General features: G+C 36.3%; 1 protein-coding gene across 1 annotated transcript in view; it reads left to right on the top strand.

The window, feature by feature from the left end:
- plch1 (phospholipase C, eta 1) overlaps nucleotides 1-18,630 on the top strand; it is a 74,246-nt gene that overhangs the window by 24,210 nt on the left and 31,406 nt on the right. Inside the window, exons 3-7 of the mRNA XM_073853476.1 lie at nucleotides 3,785-3,931; nucleotides 9,541-9,784; nucleotides 15,826-15,955; nucleotides 17,218-17,388; nucleotides 18,028-18,121. Coding sequence (XP_073709577.1) covers nucleotides 3,785-3,931; nucleotides 9,541-9,784; nucleotides 15,826-15,955; nucleotides 17,218-17,388; nucleotides 18,028-18,121 — 786 coding nt within the window. The remainder of the gene's footprint in view (nucleotides 1-3,784; nucleotides 3,932-9,540; nucleotides 9,785-15,825; nucleotides 15,956-17,217; nucleotides 17,389-18,027; nucleotides 18,122-18,630) is intronic.

Here is an 18,630-nt window from a genome sequence, read left to right as displayed (position 1 = left end):
ATGCATCTGGTAAACTTTCGCAAAGACTCCCTTTAACATAATAAATAACCTTTGTTAATATATCATCAACACACTGAGCTAACCTTATTGTGTAAAATGAACGTATACAATGTTAGCTACAGGTCCTTGAATTCTTGCCTGGCTGCCCAACCTTTTCGCACAGTTATGATCCATGGTCGTCTTCTCCCCTTGTCCCCTCAATTCCCTTAATGATTAAAGTAGTGGTTGTTGGCTGCTTATCTCTTTGTTGCAAAATGTGCTTTCAAACTTCAGTTGAAACTCACCAAATCCTGCTGGAAGGCAAGACGTGGATTGACCCAGAGGTGGAGAGAAAACATAAGAGCAGGTTTATTTATGAACAGTGTGCTTCAGAAAAATACAGCCATTGCTTTCATAAGAATGAAAATCAATAATGTTTTCGTCTACAGGAACGATCACTGACAGGCTTCAGTGTGAAAGAGTTTATAGAGAGAAATATGAGAAACTGCAACGTTATTACCTGTATGAATCTTTCTGCTATTTGCTAGATGCTGTTTGGCACTTTTCTCAAGAAGTTTCTCTGTTGTTTCAGCTAAGAAACAATAAGAATAAAAGGCATAAAATCCAATATCTGGACGAGACTTCACAAAAACATTAGGGATGTATGAAAAAGATTAAAGCTTTGAAAGCTAGAGTAGACCAGGCACCTAATAAGACCAGAGATTGTATTTTTCTGTCTAACAGTATCTTAATGTGCTTTGGATGGTGACCTGAATCTTTCATAATAACAAGAAGCACTTTTGTAATGAACTGTGCACAAAAACTTTCTCTGTTACTTTTTTTCTTTTACATGTGTCATAACTCCTAATAAAAGCAACAGTTTCAGTGATGAGCCTCACACCACAAGCAAAAATCTATCTGGGTGCAAACAAATACCGAAGCTAAGTGTCAGAAGAGGAGAACGAATAAACTGTTAGGGAGGAATAGAAAGCATTGTCTTTCATGGTTGTGTCAAATCTAATTGGATTGTGGTTTGTGTCCCAATCTGTGAAGTGCAGATAGTGAAAGTGGGCCAGAGATTTGGTCGGGACCAAAGAAGGATGCCGTTTCTCTTTCTCATTTTGGAGAGGAGAAAATGTATGGTGGCAGAGAGGAATATTCTGGATCCTTCATAGATCTGGATCAGAGTACAACATGGTCTACATGTATGGCCTTCATAATCTGGGTCAGATTTACAAGCTTCATTGTTTTTACCCAAAGACCCATTGCTAACATGGGCTGTCATCAGTAAGTATCTTAGCACACAAACCTGACGTTTTTCCTGTGTGAATTGGAGCATAATGAGTTTCACTTTATTTCTGGATTGCATTTTTCGCCTTTTGGTCCTTCAATTAATTTCAGGACTGTTAATTCCACTTCATCCTCACAGATGATGAGAGCTGAATTTGCGCACAGTGTCTAAGCCTGCTTTCATTACGTTTTACTAATCATCTAGTAGACAAGCGTGTGTCGACCGTTTCTGTGTGTGCATCTATGTGTTGACATCTGTCCCGAAGAGTAAGATTGAATTTAAATCCTTTGGAATTGTCCTGTCCATTATGTTAAATCCTACTCCAGCTGATCCATATCCTTCCCAGTATTCCTGCCCACAAGCATTTTGTTCCACAAGAAGTGCAATACTTTGTAATCTTATGCAAGCGCCGGTGTTGAAGAGAGTTTATGCAAATGGATGCTGTTAATATGATCAGTGTGTGCTTCATAGAGGAGGTTTTCTGAGCTTGCATAGAGATGCTTGTTGAGTATCATCTCATGACACGATTAACCCTGGTATGTTTTTAAAGAGACTTAGGTTATGTTTATACAACAACGGCGTCATCAAAGTCAGTTGGCGATGTCACACGATGTCTGAAAGCATAATACACATGTGCATGACATCACCACAAGTTTGCATTTTTGTTGTTTACAAATAGACAATAAGAGTACACAGACTATAAAAACTGTACATCTGTTTTTAAAAGTTTATGTAACATTGCTGTTGTGTAAAGAATACAATGCAAAAGAATACAATTAGTCCATTTTCTTAATAAAAAAAATCCAGATAATTTACTCACCACCATGTCATCCAAAATGTTGATGTCTTTTTTTGTTCAGTCGAGAAGAAATTATGTTTTTTGAGGAAAACATTCCAGGATTTTTCTCATTTAAATGGACTTTAATGGACCCCAAAACTTAACAGTTTTAATTTAGTTTAAAATCGCAGTTTCAAAGAACTCTAAACAATCCCAAACGAGGCATAAGGGTCTTATCTAGCAAAACAATTGTCATTTTTGGCAAGAAAAATAAAAAATATGCACTTTTAAACCACAACAACTTCTCTTCCTCCGGCTGTGTGACGCGCCAGCGCGAACTGATGTAATTGCGTAATGACGTGGAAAGGTCACGTGTTACATATGAAACACACATTTGTGGACCATTTTAAACAATAAACTGACACAAAGACATTAATTAGTATCATTCAACAACATATAACAACGTCGGAACAGTCCTCTTTCTCCACACTTGTAAACACTGGGGCGTAGTTTTGCATACGTCATCCGTTACCTCTTGATGTGATGACGTATTACGCGAGGTCGCGCTGGCTCGTCACACAGCCGGAAGAAGACGAGAAGTTGTGGTTTAAAAGTGCTTTTTTTTCTTGCCAAAAATTCACTAGATAAGAACCTTATGCCTCGTTTGAGATTGTTTAGAGTCCTTTGAAACTGCAATTTTAAACTGAATTAAAACTGTTAAGTTTTGGGGTCTATTAAAGTCCATTAAAATGTGAAAAATCCTGGAATGTTTTCCTCAAAAAACATAATTTCTTCTCGACTGAACAAAGAAAGACATTACCATTTTGGATGACATGGTGGTGAGAAAATTGTCTGGATTTTTTTAAGAAAATGGACTAATCCTTTAAAGAAAAGGCCCCTAAAGCTAAAGAGCAATAATCTCTATTATATGGCTTCAGAAGACATGAAATGTAGCACATAAGCTGTATGAACTTCTTTTATGGTATATTTTTAACATCAGTGGTCATTGTCTGCTTTGATTTTATGGAACTAAACATCTGAAAGTATACAGTAGTTTCTCATATTCTCAAATGTTTCATTAGGTCTACAGAGGGTCCTTAAGCTTTATCTGCCTTTATTCTCTAAAGGAGAAAAACGAGCCAAAGCAAACACTGCATCGGTATCTTTGCCACTTTCTTCTACGACTCTTTCTTCTGCAGGGTGCCAGCTTCTGCTAAAGTTTTATTTGGAGAGCTTCAGATCTGTCAGCGTATGTGAAGCCGATTGGTCCCAAAAGCCCTGAAGGACAAAAAGTTGCCATCTTACTCAGTTAAGATGAGCAGGGTTGCAGGCAGGCCCTGCTGTGTTGCATCAGTAGATCTATTGGTAGACTTCTCATAGGCCTCATACAACCTGAAGAAGGGTTCCCGAACCTACGGTGCTTCCGTAGGTTACCTGTTTCACCATGTTTTCTCCCGCCTGGTTGTATTTGCACCATCTTGCCAGTTTTCTAATTTTGCAGATTTTCCCGTTCAACATTCTCCATAACTGCCTTGTACATGCATGTCAGAATTAAAATGACACCTGTTCTCATGCAGTCTAATTTATCAACCAGTTATCATAAATTTTATCATCAACTCTTCCAACCTGCTAAATGTTTTAGTGACAGAATACATTTTTATGCAAAATACGTTTACACCTAGCTTTTGCCCATCAATTCAGTGAAAGTATATGTGTTTGTTTTGTGTTTTCTGCAGTTGAGCGATGCATGAGTGTGATGCAGTCAGGGACTCAGATGGTGAAACTGAAGACTGGTTCTAAAAGTCTAGTTCGGCTCTTCTATCTGGACGAACACCGGTCGTGCATCCGCTGGAGACCATCTCGTAAGAGCGAGAAAGCCAAGAGTAAGTCACAAGCATTCATATATACAGAGGGTGGACAAAATAATGGGAAATTTATGTGTTTGACCACTGCTTGTCTTCAATACAGCTGCAGACCTTCTTTTGAGTCGTGTTTAGTGAAATGTTGTATCAGACCATCTAGGGAACCTACTTCTCACTCTTCTCATAACTATGGAGATTGTTGATCTTGAAACACCACCAGTCGGGCTGCTAAGGTTGAAGATGGTTCTGCTTAAAAAGTTCTCATGATTTATCCCCTTTGGGAAGTTAGCATTTTCATCAATTTCTTGAAGTAACCACTGCTGAACACAACTTGTTCCTGTATAAATACCACGCAGTGTGAAAAGTTGTGCACTACATACATTAAATTCCAATTTTTCTTGCATATGAGACGCCAGTTCTTCCCAGTCACTTAACATTTTCCCTGCCATTGATTAGTTAACTTGTCAATTAAGAGAAAACGCTTCCCTGCCAATGACAAGTATTTCTGGCTTTCCGCAATATCGCTATTATTCACCAGGTGGCACCACAACTTGTAAAACTCGGAAGTATTGCCCTAGGGCAAACAGCTGTATGTCTGTGTAAGTTTTGAGGATCGCTTTGCATCTGATCTTTTATCAAAAGTCCTTCAGCTCTTTGCTCAAAATTTGGTGTTTTTAAAGAAACCTACACATATTTGAGAGGTGATAAAAAGAAAACTAATGAAGGTAGGATGAAACTTTTTTGTTGTTGTTGTTGTTTGAAAGCAGATGGTCTGTTCTTTCATTTGATTTATTGTATGTTTATATTTTTTTAGATTTTATTATTAATGTTTTCTGGAAGCCATTAAACTTTTGTGAAAATCATGAAAAGTACTGGCGCTGGCAATTTAAAAAAAAAATGCTGGTGGGGAAAGAGTTAATACGAAAGCATCTTTTTGTTCCGTTTTATGTATTGGTTTCTCTTTTTTTTCTTTTTTTTAATCCATTGTCACTTGGGTTTGGGGTTAGATTGTGGATTCGCTTTAGGATGTCATTTAATATATAGATCTCTTTATGTTTTTGTTTATTTTTAAACTATGGATGCTTGTAGTTGGGGTTAAAATTGGGTTTTGGGTTGTTTCCCAATCCTGGTCCTCAAGTACCCCTTCCAGAAAGTTTTAGATGTCTCCTTATTCAAAACACCTGATTCATCTCATCAGCATCCTTCCAGAATGGTTAACATCTCTCCCTAACAAGCTGATGAGTTACAAAAGGAAACATCTAAAACATTTTGGGAGGGGGTACTTGAGGACCAGGATTGGGAACCACTGAGTTAGGATGTCATTTTATGTAACAAAACCCCACATTCAAGTGACAATGGTAAAAAAACAGAACAAAATTAGAAACCAATACATTAAACGGATATCATATGCATGCAAAATTGGAAATTGGAACCTACACGCTGCGTGCTATTTATCACAAGAATGGGCTTATGTTAATATAAGCATATGATGTTTTTAAAGATTAAAATGGGATTTAAATCCTAATACATTAGTGTGATCATCTAGGTTTCACAAAAACAAAGCATGTGTAGCAAACTACTGTTGTTCAGTTTGCATATCAAAGAGGGGTTTAAATACATAATGTAAGGCAGTGGTTCTCAACTTATTCCTGGAGGCACACTGCTCTGCACTATTTGTATATCTCCCATTGAAATCATCAGCTCATTAGTAGAGATCTCTATGAACTAAAATGAGTCTGTTAGATAAGAGAGAGACATGCAAAATGTGCAGAGCAGTGAGCCTCCAGAAACGGAGTTGAGAACCACTGCTGTAAGTTATTTTGTAAAGATTGGTAGATTGTATTGTAAGAGTCTGAAATGGTGGAAAAATGTCACAAAACTCTTTTACCCCAAAATAAACATTTGCTGTTTACTCACCTCAGGCCATCCGATATGTTGGAGACATTTTTTCTTCAGTAGAACAATAAAGAAGATATTTTGCATAAACCGCAGTGTTCTGTGATTCATATAATAGAAGTAAATGGGTACCAGCACTGTATATCCTTCCTGTGAATGTATAGACGGTTTCAACAGTAACAACATCGGCTTTTGTGGAACACACCTAAACTCCGCAAAGAATCAATAACAACAAAGTCCTTTTAGAGTAGTTTATCTATGATAACACGCAAAAAAAACCAACAGGTAGATTACCTTAGTTAAAATCATAGCTAATGCGTTTCAAAAACTACACTGAGCTAACGTTACTGTGTAAAATGTGTACTATATAATGTATACAATCTTAACTACAGATTGGCTGCCAAAACTCCCATCAAATAGCGGTAATCCATGATCGCTGTCTTCCCTGGTCTTAGGAAACCAAAACTTATTGTCAACGAGGTATTTATTGCAGAATTTAGTTTAGCAACCAGTCACACCATTAAACAAAAAGAGAATGGAAGTCAAGTTCCACTCAGAGGCGCAATCACGTCACCGCACGCGCATTCGATGAAACCATCTATATCAAGGTGCGCTTTACCCTTCTACTCTATAGGTGGCACTAGGAGGCTGGTTTGCCAACTGCCACCACAAGAAGAAGATTGCACTCATGTTTAACAGAGGCTCTGCATTAACACTAATAATGTAGTAAATAACATTCAATTTCTTGTAAAAAACAATCTATTCGCTTTCACAAGATGTCAGTATGTTAACTGCAGTCGTGGGCGTTTCATTTTTTTTTTGGGATATATTTGCTTTTTGACACCCTTTGACTTGCATTATATGAATCACAGAACACTGCGTTTTATGCAAAATATCTACTTTATTATTGTTCTACTGAAGAAAAAATGTCACCAACATATCAGATGGCCTGTGGGTGAGTAAATAAACAGCAAATTTTCATTTTTGGGTGAACTATCCCTTTAAATGATAAAGAAGTTAGCTAGAGTCAAGCTTGAGTCACCAGAATCAGCACCACCGACAACAGAAAGAATTGTAATCATTGTGTATTATACAAACATTCTTCTTTCATTGTGCAAGATCCTCTTTGTCAGTTCTCTGATGTCTCTTTCTTGTTCTCTTTCTCTCATCCTCTGTCTCTCTCTCTCCTTTAATCCCTCTGCATTACTTATTTCCTTCTGCTTGCCTGTTAAAGCAGTCTTGTAAATTTTGACATGTCGTGTGTCTGAGCGCAGCTCTCCTCTCTTACATAAGAGCTGCGTATGAATCACAGGCCGGGGGCTTCCGGAAACCACTATCTCACTAACTGTGTCTGTGCTCTGCAATGCTTCTTTGGGTTTAAGTGAATTCCCCAATAAACACTCCCTTTCTCTCGTTCCGGTAGCGCACTAGAAATAAATCTTGTTCTCTCCTGACTATATTCGCTTGCTCCACGAGCTATTGTTAGCCAACCCAGCCCCGATGGGTAGATTATTACAGAGTAATAAAAGCTCAAGTGCTTTTGTCCTACCATCCTCTTTCTCCACCTCTCACTCCCCATCTCTCTTTTTGGCTGCCTTCTGCCTTATAGCTGTTTGTGAACCGCTTTCATAAGATAAGATTCTTTGTTATTCCATTTGCATAATTTTAAATAGGCAGATCGTGCAGAGCTCATTGTCAGGTTAAGGGATCGGAGGGTTTGATGTGACTTGGGTTTCCGAAGCACATACGGAGCTGCTGGATAAGATTATTATCATAAGAGGAGTGTTAAAGATGTGTTAAAAATGCATTGCTGAAATATTCAGAGGTTTGGGTGGGTTAAGATTTTGATAAGACTTAAGTGGACAGAAATTACACAGCGCCTGCAGTGACTGTCAGGCTTTGTGCTCTCATGTAAAGCAACATGTTGATACACAAGCAACTATGAGTACTATAAATGCTGAGTTTCTTTAAAAAGAATAGTTAAAAAAAACTGAATATCTCTTATGCTTTAAAAATATTGAAAATATTAAAAAATTTAATCAAATTTGTAACATTTTACATTATGCATTCTGCAGATATTTTTATCTAAAGTGACTTGCAGGGCACTCAAAATATAAATTTTTTATTAGAATGTGTGTCCTCGTGGAATCTAACACTTATGGCACTTTTCCGTTGCATAATACCCCATGGTTTGGTTTGGGTTGGATCAGCTTACTTTTGGGGTCTTTTCACTGGGTGCAGTACGTAGTAATACTTTTTTTTGTACCACCTCAGCTAGGGTTCCAAGTGACCCACGCTGATACCAAAACGTGATGTGAAAACAATGTAGATCACTGATTGGTCTGAGAGAATAGTCACCACCAGCGCCATCGCTATAATGTAAAAGATTAGCTTTACCTTCGTGCTAGCTTGCGCTGTCTCGAGCAAACATGTTGTCATCTGTGCTTTGCTGTAAGTTCCCAAACTCCCTTTTAGCGATGAAAACATCCACAGGTTAAGAATCAAAAACACCATAACAGTTTTTATCCAGACTTGCAGTTTGTGGCGCCATGCACACGTCCGCATATATGCTTAAATGCAACTTAAATGAGGCTTAGCAGAGCGTGTTGACTTACGCCAGGGGTGTTTAAACAGAAACTGTCATGTGAGACAGAGGTAGTGTTAAACGCGATATGCAAACATCTATTTGTGGTGGTCAATTTTAATTTTGTGGCGGACTGAATAAATGAATGTATGGGAATGTACAACAACGCTCTCACTTGTATGATGTCACAGCAGTAGGCAGCGCAAATATAACGACACGCCTATAATCTCTTAGTTTTACTAAACTCGATGGAAAAGCTTACCAAGCCAAGTGAGGTGAGCTGACCCGACCTGACCCAAACCAAACCGTGGGGTACTATGCAATAGAAAAAAGCGCCGTGTTAGTGGGGCTAGCACAGTACTTTGTCAGTTAAAGGGATACTCCAGCCAAATATCAAAATTACCCCTTGATGTACTCATCCTCAAGCAATCCATCATCTTTCAGACGAACACATTTGGAGTTATTTAAGTAATGTCCTTGCTTTTCCAAGCTTATAATGGGAGAAAACGGGGATCAGGGAACAACTTTTGATATTTGGCTGGAGTATCTCTTTAAGCTACAGGGCCACACACAGTTTATAAAGATTATGGGATGTCACTATAAAAGACATAAAGCGGTAATAAAGCCAGCGGTGCCATATTTGATTTTAGAGCTGCAGTGAGTATTATCAATGAATAATGACTCATACTTTGTGCTTGACAAGCCTCGGTCACTGTATGAAAACTGTTGGAAGCTATTTATGTGAAGATCTTAATTTTTAAGTGAAATACAGTATTTCTTAATAAGATCCAGAAAGATGGATAAAGGGTAATGCAGAAAAACAAGGAATGAAATTATATATTGATATAGTCCACTGCATTAAAATCGAAAAATAAATGAGATCAAATATGAAAGGATTGATGATTATACTGTTAGGTTATTTACTTTTCAAACAAATCTTCAGTTTCAGTGGTGCATAGATTCTGATTCAGTGTGCCTTTTTTCTTGACTTTCTATTAATTTCACTTTTACTCAGAGTTCACCCAAGCAAATCCTTTATTGTACTTGAGTAATAGAGGTCAGAGAACTGCTGGTAGTGAATGCATCACTGCTGTTTGGTCACTTATAGCATGTGGGTTCGACCATCAATTTCTCTTTTCTCTCTACTCAGTCACTATCGACTCCCTCTACAAGGTCACGGAGGGCCATCAATCTGACATCTTCCATCGTCATGCGGAGGGGAACTTTGATCCGAGCTGTTGTTTCACTATTTACCATGGCAACCACATGGAGTCTTTGGATTTGGTCACGTCGAATGCAGAGGAAGCACGTACGTGGGTGACAGGACTCAGATATCTGATGGCCGGTATCAGCGATGAAGATTCGCTAGCCAAGAGACAGCGCACCCATGACCAATATCCTTTTAAGCTTTCACATATGTGAACAAAATAGTCCTATTTGGAGTTTGAAGTTGCGTTCCATAAAATTACATATTTGGGGTGAACTGTTCCTTTAATAGATGGGTGGATGGATGGATGAGTAGGTGGATGAATACCTTTATGAATGGAGAGAGAGAAAGAAAGAGAGTCAAGAAAAGGCTTGTGATTGATTTTGATTGATTGATTTAGACTGGCTTACAAAGAAAGAAACACAAAGAGAGAATGCGGGCGTGAGAGAGCTCCTTGACTCGGTCTGTAAGGCTGTGTGTAGTTCAGTGCTTTAGGGCGTCTCGCTCTGCAGGGAGTTCTTACAAAAGCACAGCCTCACATGAAAAATGCGGCCTGAGAGGAGGTGAAGATAAAACGTCAGATCTGCTCTTATGTCTTGTGTCTGTTATTCTCATAGAGAGGCTTGAGTCATCAGGGGGCAGTCATTATAATCCACCATAACAGTTGACGCTCAGCATATGGCCGCAGGAAATTTCGCTGGGCGACAGATCGGCTGTCACCCATTTCACTGAGAACTTTGTGATTATTTGCTTTGTTGTTCTTTTTGGATATTAGGAGCCAGTAATCCCTGCATTGCTATTCACATTTTAGGTTAGCAAATTCTCATATTGTCATATTGTGTAGTATATATAAAACTTTTTACTGCCTGTGAAAACCCAGCAAAAAGTCATGTTTGTGATTTAGTGTCATGAAATCATTTCTTTTTTATGTAAAGAACATTCGTGAAAATAAAAAACTTGATATCTCTTTAATATCAGTTGAGCAAGATCATGTCAAAGATTAAAATCAATGCAAAATCAATGAGTGAAATCAAACCTTGATGCTCCAAATCTCCTAACTAGATTATAGGACTTTAGCCTGGATTTTACAGACAGGGTCACAATTTGTTTGATTGTTTTTTTTTAATGAATCAGTCTGAATCAAGCTCAGTATGGGATTGTGTGGCTGGTGCTGTCCTCTGTTTAGCTGACAGCTCTTAAAACCTACAACAGGCTATTATTGGATGGCAAGCATACTTTATGCCATGACAGGGTAATATTTGTAAAAGCATGATTTTTTTATCACACGCTGGCTCGCAGACATATAAATTTAAGCACATATTCTAGCAAAGACATGCTTTTATAGATCAAAGAGAGTGGATTAGCATTAAATGACACGTCATTTCTGCTTCATACAGCTCTGGTTAAATGTTAATGCCTCTCTGATCAAATGTCTAATCGCATTGCTGTTACCTGAATCAACCGCTGTTTTTGGATGACTTTCAAGGTTTGTCCCTTTTTGGTTCTTTTCCTTTTAATCACAGAAGGTTTTCTGCCTGTAATCTAATTCATCACAGTCTCTGCCAACTGTCATACTATATAAAACATACATCTTTTTACATTTTTGTTTAGGTTATTGATTACCTGACAGTTAATGTCTCACTACTGATAACCCTCGTCACATACGGGTCATTCTACAGAAAAGGTGGAATTCGGGTGATGGAAATCTGCTTAAATGAACTTCTTTCAAAAAACACCCAAAACTTTTAGAATAGCATTAATTAACTTGTCAAATCTATGAATCTGCAAAACGGGGAGCTTAATCTATGTTTAATTTTTAAAACATTTTAATAAAGAATCCATGACGTTGTATCTTCAATACATGACAAAATGAGAATATAATAATAGATAATGAATATGATAAAACGTATAAACTTAAACATTTTTTCATCTTGTTTTGTTTGTATGCTTTTATGTTGGTCAGTTAAAGGAATAGTGCTTAGGAAGTACTCATTAGAGAAGACGGTAACACCAATGACGGTAACATCAATGATGGTAACACTAATGACAATTTACAGAAAAAAAACATTTTAACAAAATGGCTGCCATTAGCCATGTGCTATTTCATCAGAGATGTAACAATCACATACTTATTCAGTATAATGTTTTTTTATGTAAAGATCTGAACACTCCCAGCTATAAAAAAGAGTAACACTATATGACATCCAAAAAATTTTATCTCAAAATTCTTAGATATATCATGATATTTTAGACAAATAAGGTAAGACATCTCACAAACCTTTTGACTTCCTCCACTGCACTTCTTTCACTGACCTCTTGACCCATGAAAAACTTCAAAGAGCTGATGCATTGTTCAAAATAAAGGTGCTCTGGGTAGGGTAACACCAATGACATAAATTTGGGGGACAAATTAACAGTTTCGTTGCAAAACGAGATAACCACCGTTTTTTTTAATTGTTCAGAAATCTCGTTTTTTGGTTGTGCATTCCAATTCATTTCAATGCAACTGCAATTCATATTAATAGTGTATTTTTTACAATTTCAGTGTTGTAGTAAATTCATACAGGGTTAAAGGTAAATGTAAATTAGATTTGTTTTATAAAAACAGGTTTTAAATAATAAGAACACAGTTCAACTTCCATGTATGATCAAAGGGACATGGCAATTTTTAGGACCAGACATTTTAAAAAAAGTTTTAAAAAGGAAAAAAAAGAAAATTACATAAATAAACTCTCTCATCATGTTAAGGACAGTCTATATTTATTAAATATATATCATTATGGGATTATTGTGTCAAATTAAATGATTAAGGGGTCTGCAAAAGCAAGGGACAAGCATTTCCACCTTTTTTGTAGAATGACTCATACACTACACACAAACATGCACAACAGTACGCACATTTTCCCTCTCAGAACACACATACACTCTCATAATTGTCTTACTAAAGTAGTGAGGATTTGTATAGCCTTCTATTGATTTCATATCAAGCTAATTATATTTTATATCGCCTAAACTGTCACAGTAACTTATTGTTCCTGTCAGGAAGAAACCTCATATTTCCGTATTTCATAATTTTTTAATAAATCATTACTATTGGTCACGGTTTATGTCTGTTGGTTTTGCAAACATGAAAGCAATGTAAAGTGTTAAAAAGAGCTTTTGTCTAAACGTTGTATCTATTAAATAGGAGAAATATCAAAACTCTTTGGTTATTTTTGAGTGTGATGCTAATGGTCTAATCGGATTCAATGGATTATGCTAAGCTATGCTAAAAGTGGTACCGCCAGACCTGGAGATCAGCTGAATGGATTCCAAAACGGTAAAAATAAAATGTTTAACTCTAGGGGAGCTGAAAAATTAGCATATTTTTTTAAAAAAGTGGTGTCCCTTTAAAAAATACACTGTTTTAGACATACAAGGTTTCTGCCAGACAGCGATGATATGCACCTCATATTTAAAGAAAAACATGATTTGTCCTATTTACAAGCTTGTTTGTTTAGTGAGGACCAGTAAATTGTCCTCACAAATTGATTGTCATGACACATTAATCTTCATGTCTATTCCTATGCATCTGAATTGGCTTATTAAAATGCAAAAAGTACACTCATCTGCACTGGTCTTCTGGATATATTCCCAGTTATATTGCTTTGGAAAATGGAAAATGTGAACTAATATTTCTTTTACAATTCTGCTGCTGACAGTATAAAAGGAAGCATAGTTGAGTGTTGTATTGAAAGCAGATTTTATAGATTTTATAGATTTTAAAGTTCAGTTTGTATAGAAAAGATGTGTGTTTGTGTCTGGTTATGTTGGACTGCTGGTGTGAATGAGATGCAGATTTTTGCGCGCAATTAAAGCACTGAAACTGTTTTAACTGTTTTCTTCATGCATTTGCAATCAAAGTGAATTGAGATTCAGCTCTGTGTTTTTAAGATCTCATCATTCAAGATCCATTCCCTTAATGAGACAAATAGCGCAGCAGCATTTCGCTCGACAGATGGCCTGAGATATTTAAGCAGAGCTCAGATGAGTTCTGCTGTCAAGATGGCCATTTTTGCAGGGAAAACACATATCAGCAGTCACAATATGTCCTACAGGACCAAACTGTATGTTTGGCTGCTATGGGAATCTCTCAGTTGTGCATTAGTGCTAATTGTGTTAGGGCTGTGATGAGAGAAATGAATGATGTCATGCATAATGATGCACAGAAAAGTGATATTGATTATAGAATTCCTGTTCCTAGAAAACTTAATTATTTTGTCATTTCTTCATTTTGTTAACCTCAAGAAAGTCCTTTGAACATGCTATACTCCATCTAAAGCTATTTTAAACCACCAGTTCTTGTATTATGCATGAAATGAGGCTTTTATGAGACTACGTGGAAGATTTGTACTTTTAAAAATTTAAACATTTATATCACACCGCAGACAAGTGGTTAACAGATAAATTACAGGAGACCAATCCTGATGTTCGGAAAAGGTACATTTAATTTAATAATGACTGGGAACAAGTCATTTACTCTGTTGGATGATAGGGTCCTCGAGAATCGCACACACTGTACATTTTTACTGTCTAATATGTGTCCCACGAGCTCACTGACTGTTACACGGCTCTCAGTGATACTTGATTCTGATAAATTACGACATTCTGAGATAACGGTACTAAAACTGATAAAACACTCATCCGGGTACCGCGAGTTATCTTGACTCGTGCAGTTTAATACTTACCCAGAAATTAAATTTACTTTGTGTCTTGACTTAAAGCCGCTAGGAAGCACGGTTTACTTTTGTTATAAATAAGCTAATCAGATATTTAAGATCAGTATTTAATGTCCAATGATTTACTCATATGCCAAGTAGCAGTGAAATAAGTGGGATACGTATGGCCAGCAAGTTGTTATCACAAAGTAAACCCCTTCAGGACCACTCCACTTTGTGTTGGTGTCTATATCGCTTTTTATTTTGTGATAACAACTGACTGGCTGTACACTCTCAAAAAAAGATACAAAAACTCTGACTGGGCCAGTACCCTTTCTAAAAAAACACATTTGGACCTAAAGAGTTCATATTAGTACCTCAATGGTACATATTAGTAGGACCTTTTTAAAGGGTACCAACCAGTCACAGCTTTTATACCTTTTTCTGAGAGTGTACATTATCCCTTATGTGGACAAGTTTTTTTTTGTTTTAAACAGAATTCTTTGTTTTATTGTACAGGCATACTTAAAAAGGAATCATTTTGAGAGTCTTTAAATAAAAATCGATTTGAGCATCTTATAAATGTTTTATTTATTTGACCTTTTATCATCCACTGTTCTTTTTTTTTAAGTCTGAATTTGGCCATAACTTTGTGTTTCAGCAAATGGAATGATTTTTTGTGACAAATCTTATATTTACCGTACACATATTTTAAGAAAATGCTTTTTAAAAACTCAACAATACACTGTGGGCATATTTACTACCCTTTTGTATTGTTCCTGGATGAAAACATTAATTTAACGTAAAAATGTATGAGATTAATATTTTTCCTTTTTTTTGCATAAATTTGTTGATCAACCTCAATACTGATCAAAACTCCTAATCATTACAAAAAAATCCATGATTTTAACTCTTTAATTGATAAGTTCATAAGTGATGTCAATAATTTGGTGAAAACACACAAAATGACTGATTTTCAATATAAAAAGTGCTCGTGGACTGGATTTTTTTCACAGTCTCGGGCATGTCAAATATTAGTAAAAACACATTGGCTTTGATTTTTTGTTTTTGTGCAGCATCAGATTAATTTTTTTTCCTCCCTCATTTATTATTTGTGAATGTTTTGCCCCATTATCTTCCATTATAACGAGTTATAACCTTATTATCATGCTTTCTTGATTGTTGGTGTTTTTTCTTTTTGCTAAGAGGTAAAATGTTTAATTTTTACTGTTGATCACCATGTGGCACCATTAACCCTTTAGTAGGCCTGTGCAAAAACAGAGCTTGATTTTTGGCGTGTACATTGAGTTATATGGAGTATAACTCCATAACAAAGGCATATTATTGTGTGTGTGCATGTGTGTGTGCGTGCACAAATCTTGATTTGTGTAGAAGAAACGAAATAACCACAAGACGATCAAAACTATTCAAGATTTAATCTAAGATTAAAACATAATAATGCAACTTTTGCAAAATTGCTCTTATTTTGTTACGTTGTTCCTAGTGGTCTTTTTTCTTAACTTTACTGTAAGTGGATGAAACAGACCTTCGAGGAGGCTGATAAGAATGGAGATGGTTATCTGAACATTGAGGAGATCTATCAACTTTTACACAAGATGAATGTCAACTTGCCTCGCAGAAAAGTCAAACAAATGTTTCAGGTATGAGTGGAGGATACAGAAGGTTAAAAATGTTGAAAGCTTCTTTTTTATTTTTTAGGACTCACCTGAGAATTGCATTACTAATTATAGAATATGTGTAATTTTATTAATTCAGGCCTGTTCGCTCCAGGCAAAGTACAAGTTGTTCTGTTCTTGTTTTGTAATGTTATTTGTGCTGTTTTTAGGACTATTATGTGTTATCACCTTATATGATTAATGTATCTTAAAGCTTTATTTGCCTTTTTGCTCATTCAATTTTTGCCGTTAGTGAACAATGTTAGTTTTTTCTTGACGGCAAAGTGAGATGAATTGAGTGAATTGAAAAGAAGATGAATAACGTATGGATAAAACATGACTATTAAAAGATCCCCTATCAGTTTTATAGAGCAGTTAAGTATCAACATCTAGTGAAAATATGTGAATTTTTTTTCTAATTTAAATATTTTTTTAATACTAAAGCAAAATTTTTAGCCTAAAAATGGGAAGGGAACGTTTAATTAGTGGTCACTTAGAGGAAAATGTTGTATTTCCAGGTTTAATTTATTATTTATTACAGAAGTTTCTTTTGAACCATATTTGTATTGTATTAACAGTATATAACACTACACAACATTTTCAGAAAGAAAGGTAAAAAAGTTGTGTGACTGGGGTGATACCCTTTTAAAAGTACAGCTTTGTACCTAAAGGGTGCATATTTATATGCCAAAGGTACATGTTGGTGCCAAGTGTAGGACTTTTTAAAGGGGACATTTTAATTTTTGTTGTCCCCAGAGTATGTATGTAAAGTTCTAGCTCAAAGTACCATATAGATAATGTATTATAGCATTTTAAAAATGTGCCACTTTTTGGGTGTGTCCTTTTAAATGCAAATGAGCTGATCTCTGCAATAAATGGCAGTGCTGTGGTTGGATAGTGCAGATTAAGGGGCGGTATTATTCCCTTCTGACATCATAAGAGGAGCCAAATGTCAATGACCTAGATTTTCACATGCTTGCCGAGAATGGTTTACCAAAACTAAGTTATTGAGTTGATCTTTTTTACATTTTCTAGCTTGATAAAAGCACTAAGGACAGAATTATAGCTCTTAAACATGGAAAAAGTCAGATTTTTGTGATATGTCCCCTTTAAAGGATACCATCCCAGTGACAGCTTTTGTACTGTACATGACATTCCATTTTATTGTTAGTTGTAGATATTCTTCAATGTTGTGCCTTCAGTGCATGTATAATTGGCTCTATGGCTCTTTGTGTTTAATTGAACAGGAAGCAGATACTGATGACCAGCAGGGCACACTGACGTTTGAGGAATTCACTGTCTTCTATAAGATGATGTCTTTAAGACGTGACCTCTACCTTCTGCTCATGTGCTTTAGTGAGAAGAAAGATCACCTCACAGCAGAAGAACTTGGCAATTTTTTGCGTGTGGAGCAAAAGGTCAGAAATCACTGCATCTTTGATCAAATGTCTTCATCATTCTATACATTTATGTACTGTTAAACTCAGCCTGGGAAGAGGTGATAACAAGAACACAGTTCATGATGACTTTAAACCTACTTTATGTAAAGAATAAATCATACAGAATATATTATTTTACAAAATACAAATGACAACTTATTATTTACCTATTGCTTAAAAAAAATTAAATAACATTTTTTACAGTTCATCTGAAACATTTACCCAATTCTCATTCAGCCTATTTGCCTATTTCATCTCAATTATGTGCCTGAGCTCTTGGGTATTAAAAGTAAAAGGCTTTGGCATTCTGTCAACCACAGAATGAACAGCCCAGTATGATGCTATAAGAAATCCTGGTTGTGCCCCAGCATACTCTGTCCCTGCCCACGCATGGACCCTGCGCCCTTGGGGAAGTTGAAATGAAAGGGAAAGGGTGCTGACAAAATAGAAAGATGGAGTCATTTAGTGACAGAATGGCAGTTGGAAGGTTTTTTGTGATCTTAGTTTAAGAAGAGGTCACCCTCAGAGACCAGATGATTGACGTGTTACGGATCCTATCTTGAAAAGGGTTTTTTAAGGCTGACTCGCTCTTTTCATTGCTTCTCTACCTTTTCACAGATGTCCAATGTGACCCATGAGAACTGTCTGGACATAATCAATAAGTTTGAGGTCTCTGAGGAGAACAAGCAGAATGAAGTTCTTGGAATTGAAGGTACAGTAAGAACTGTGTGGTGCTCGCTTTTTCTTTTTAATTGTTCAAATTTTCGGTCCATGTCAAAATATCTTTCAGGTTCAAGGTTTAAGGTTTAATTCTGTCATGCCCATGGCCATAAATAAACATTTTTCAAGGTTAAAGTTAAAGCTGCAATCTTTAACTTTGCCTCTCTATCGCAAATCTGTTTGAAACATAAAATTGCAGTTATTTTCTATATTTGGGTTATTTTCTGTGATCACTGAATCAGTGGATCTGTCATTGTACATTGAAATTCATACTAAAAGTGATATATCTGGAAAAATTGCCATCTGAACAAGTAATATATCTTTCAGAATTCGACTTAATGAAATAAATTGTAATGTTTCAACCTAAGTCACGCTGCTGATGTCTTAACTGTTTTGAGGAAAAATCCATCTCTGCATGAGTATTTAATTCCTTCAGATGTTGAAAAGCCCTGCTGATGTTCGAGCTCTGTCATGTTCGCTTTTGGTCTGGAGGCTCTCCGC

The sequence above is a fragment of the Misgurnus anguillicaudatus genome, chromosome 15 (genome assembly GCF_027580225.2).
Source record: "Misgurnus anguillicaudatus chromosome 15, ASM2758022v2, whole genome shotgun sequence".
Classification (NCBI taxonomy): Eukaryota; Metazoa; Chordata; class Actinopteri; order Cypriniformes; family Cobitidae; genus Misgurnus; species Misgurnus anguillicaudatus.
Note: the sequence above shows the minus strand (reverse complement) of the source record. Positions and strands in the feature narration are given on the sequence as shown.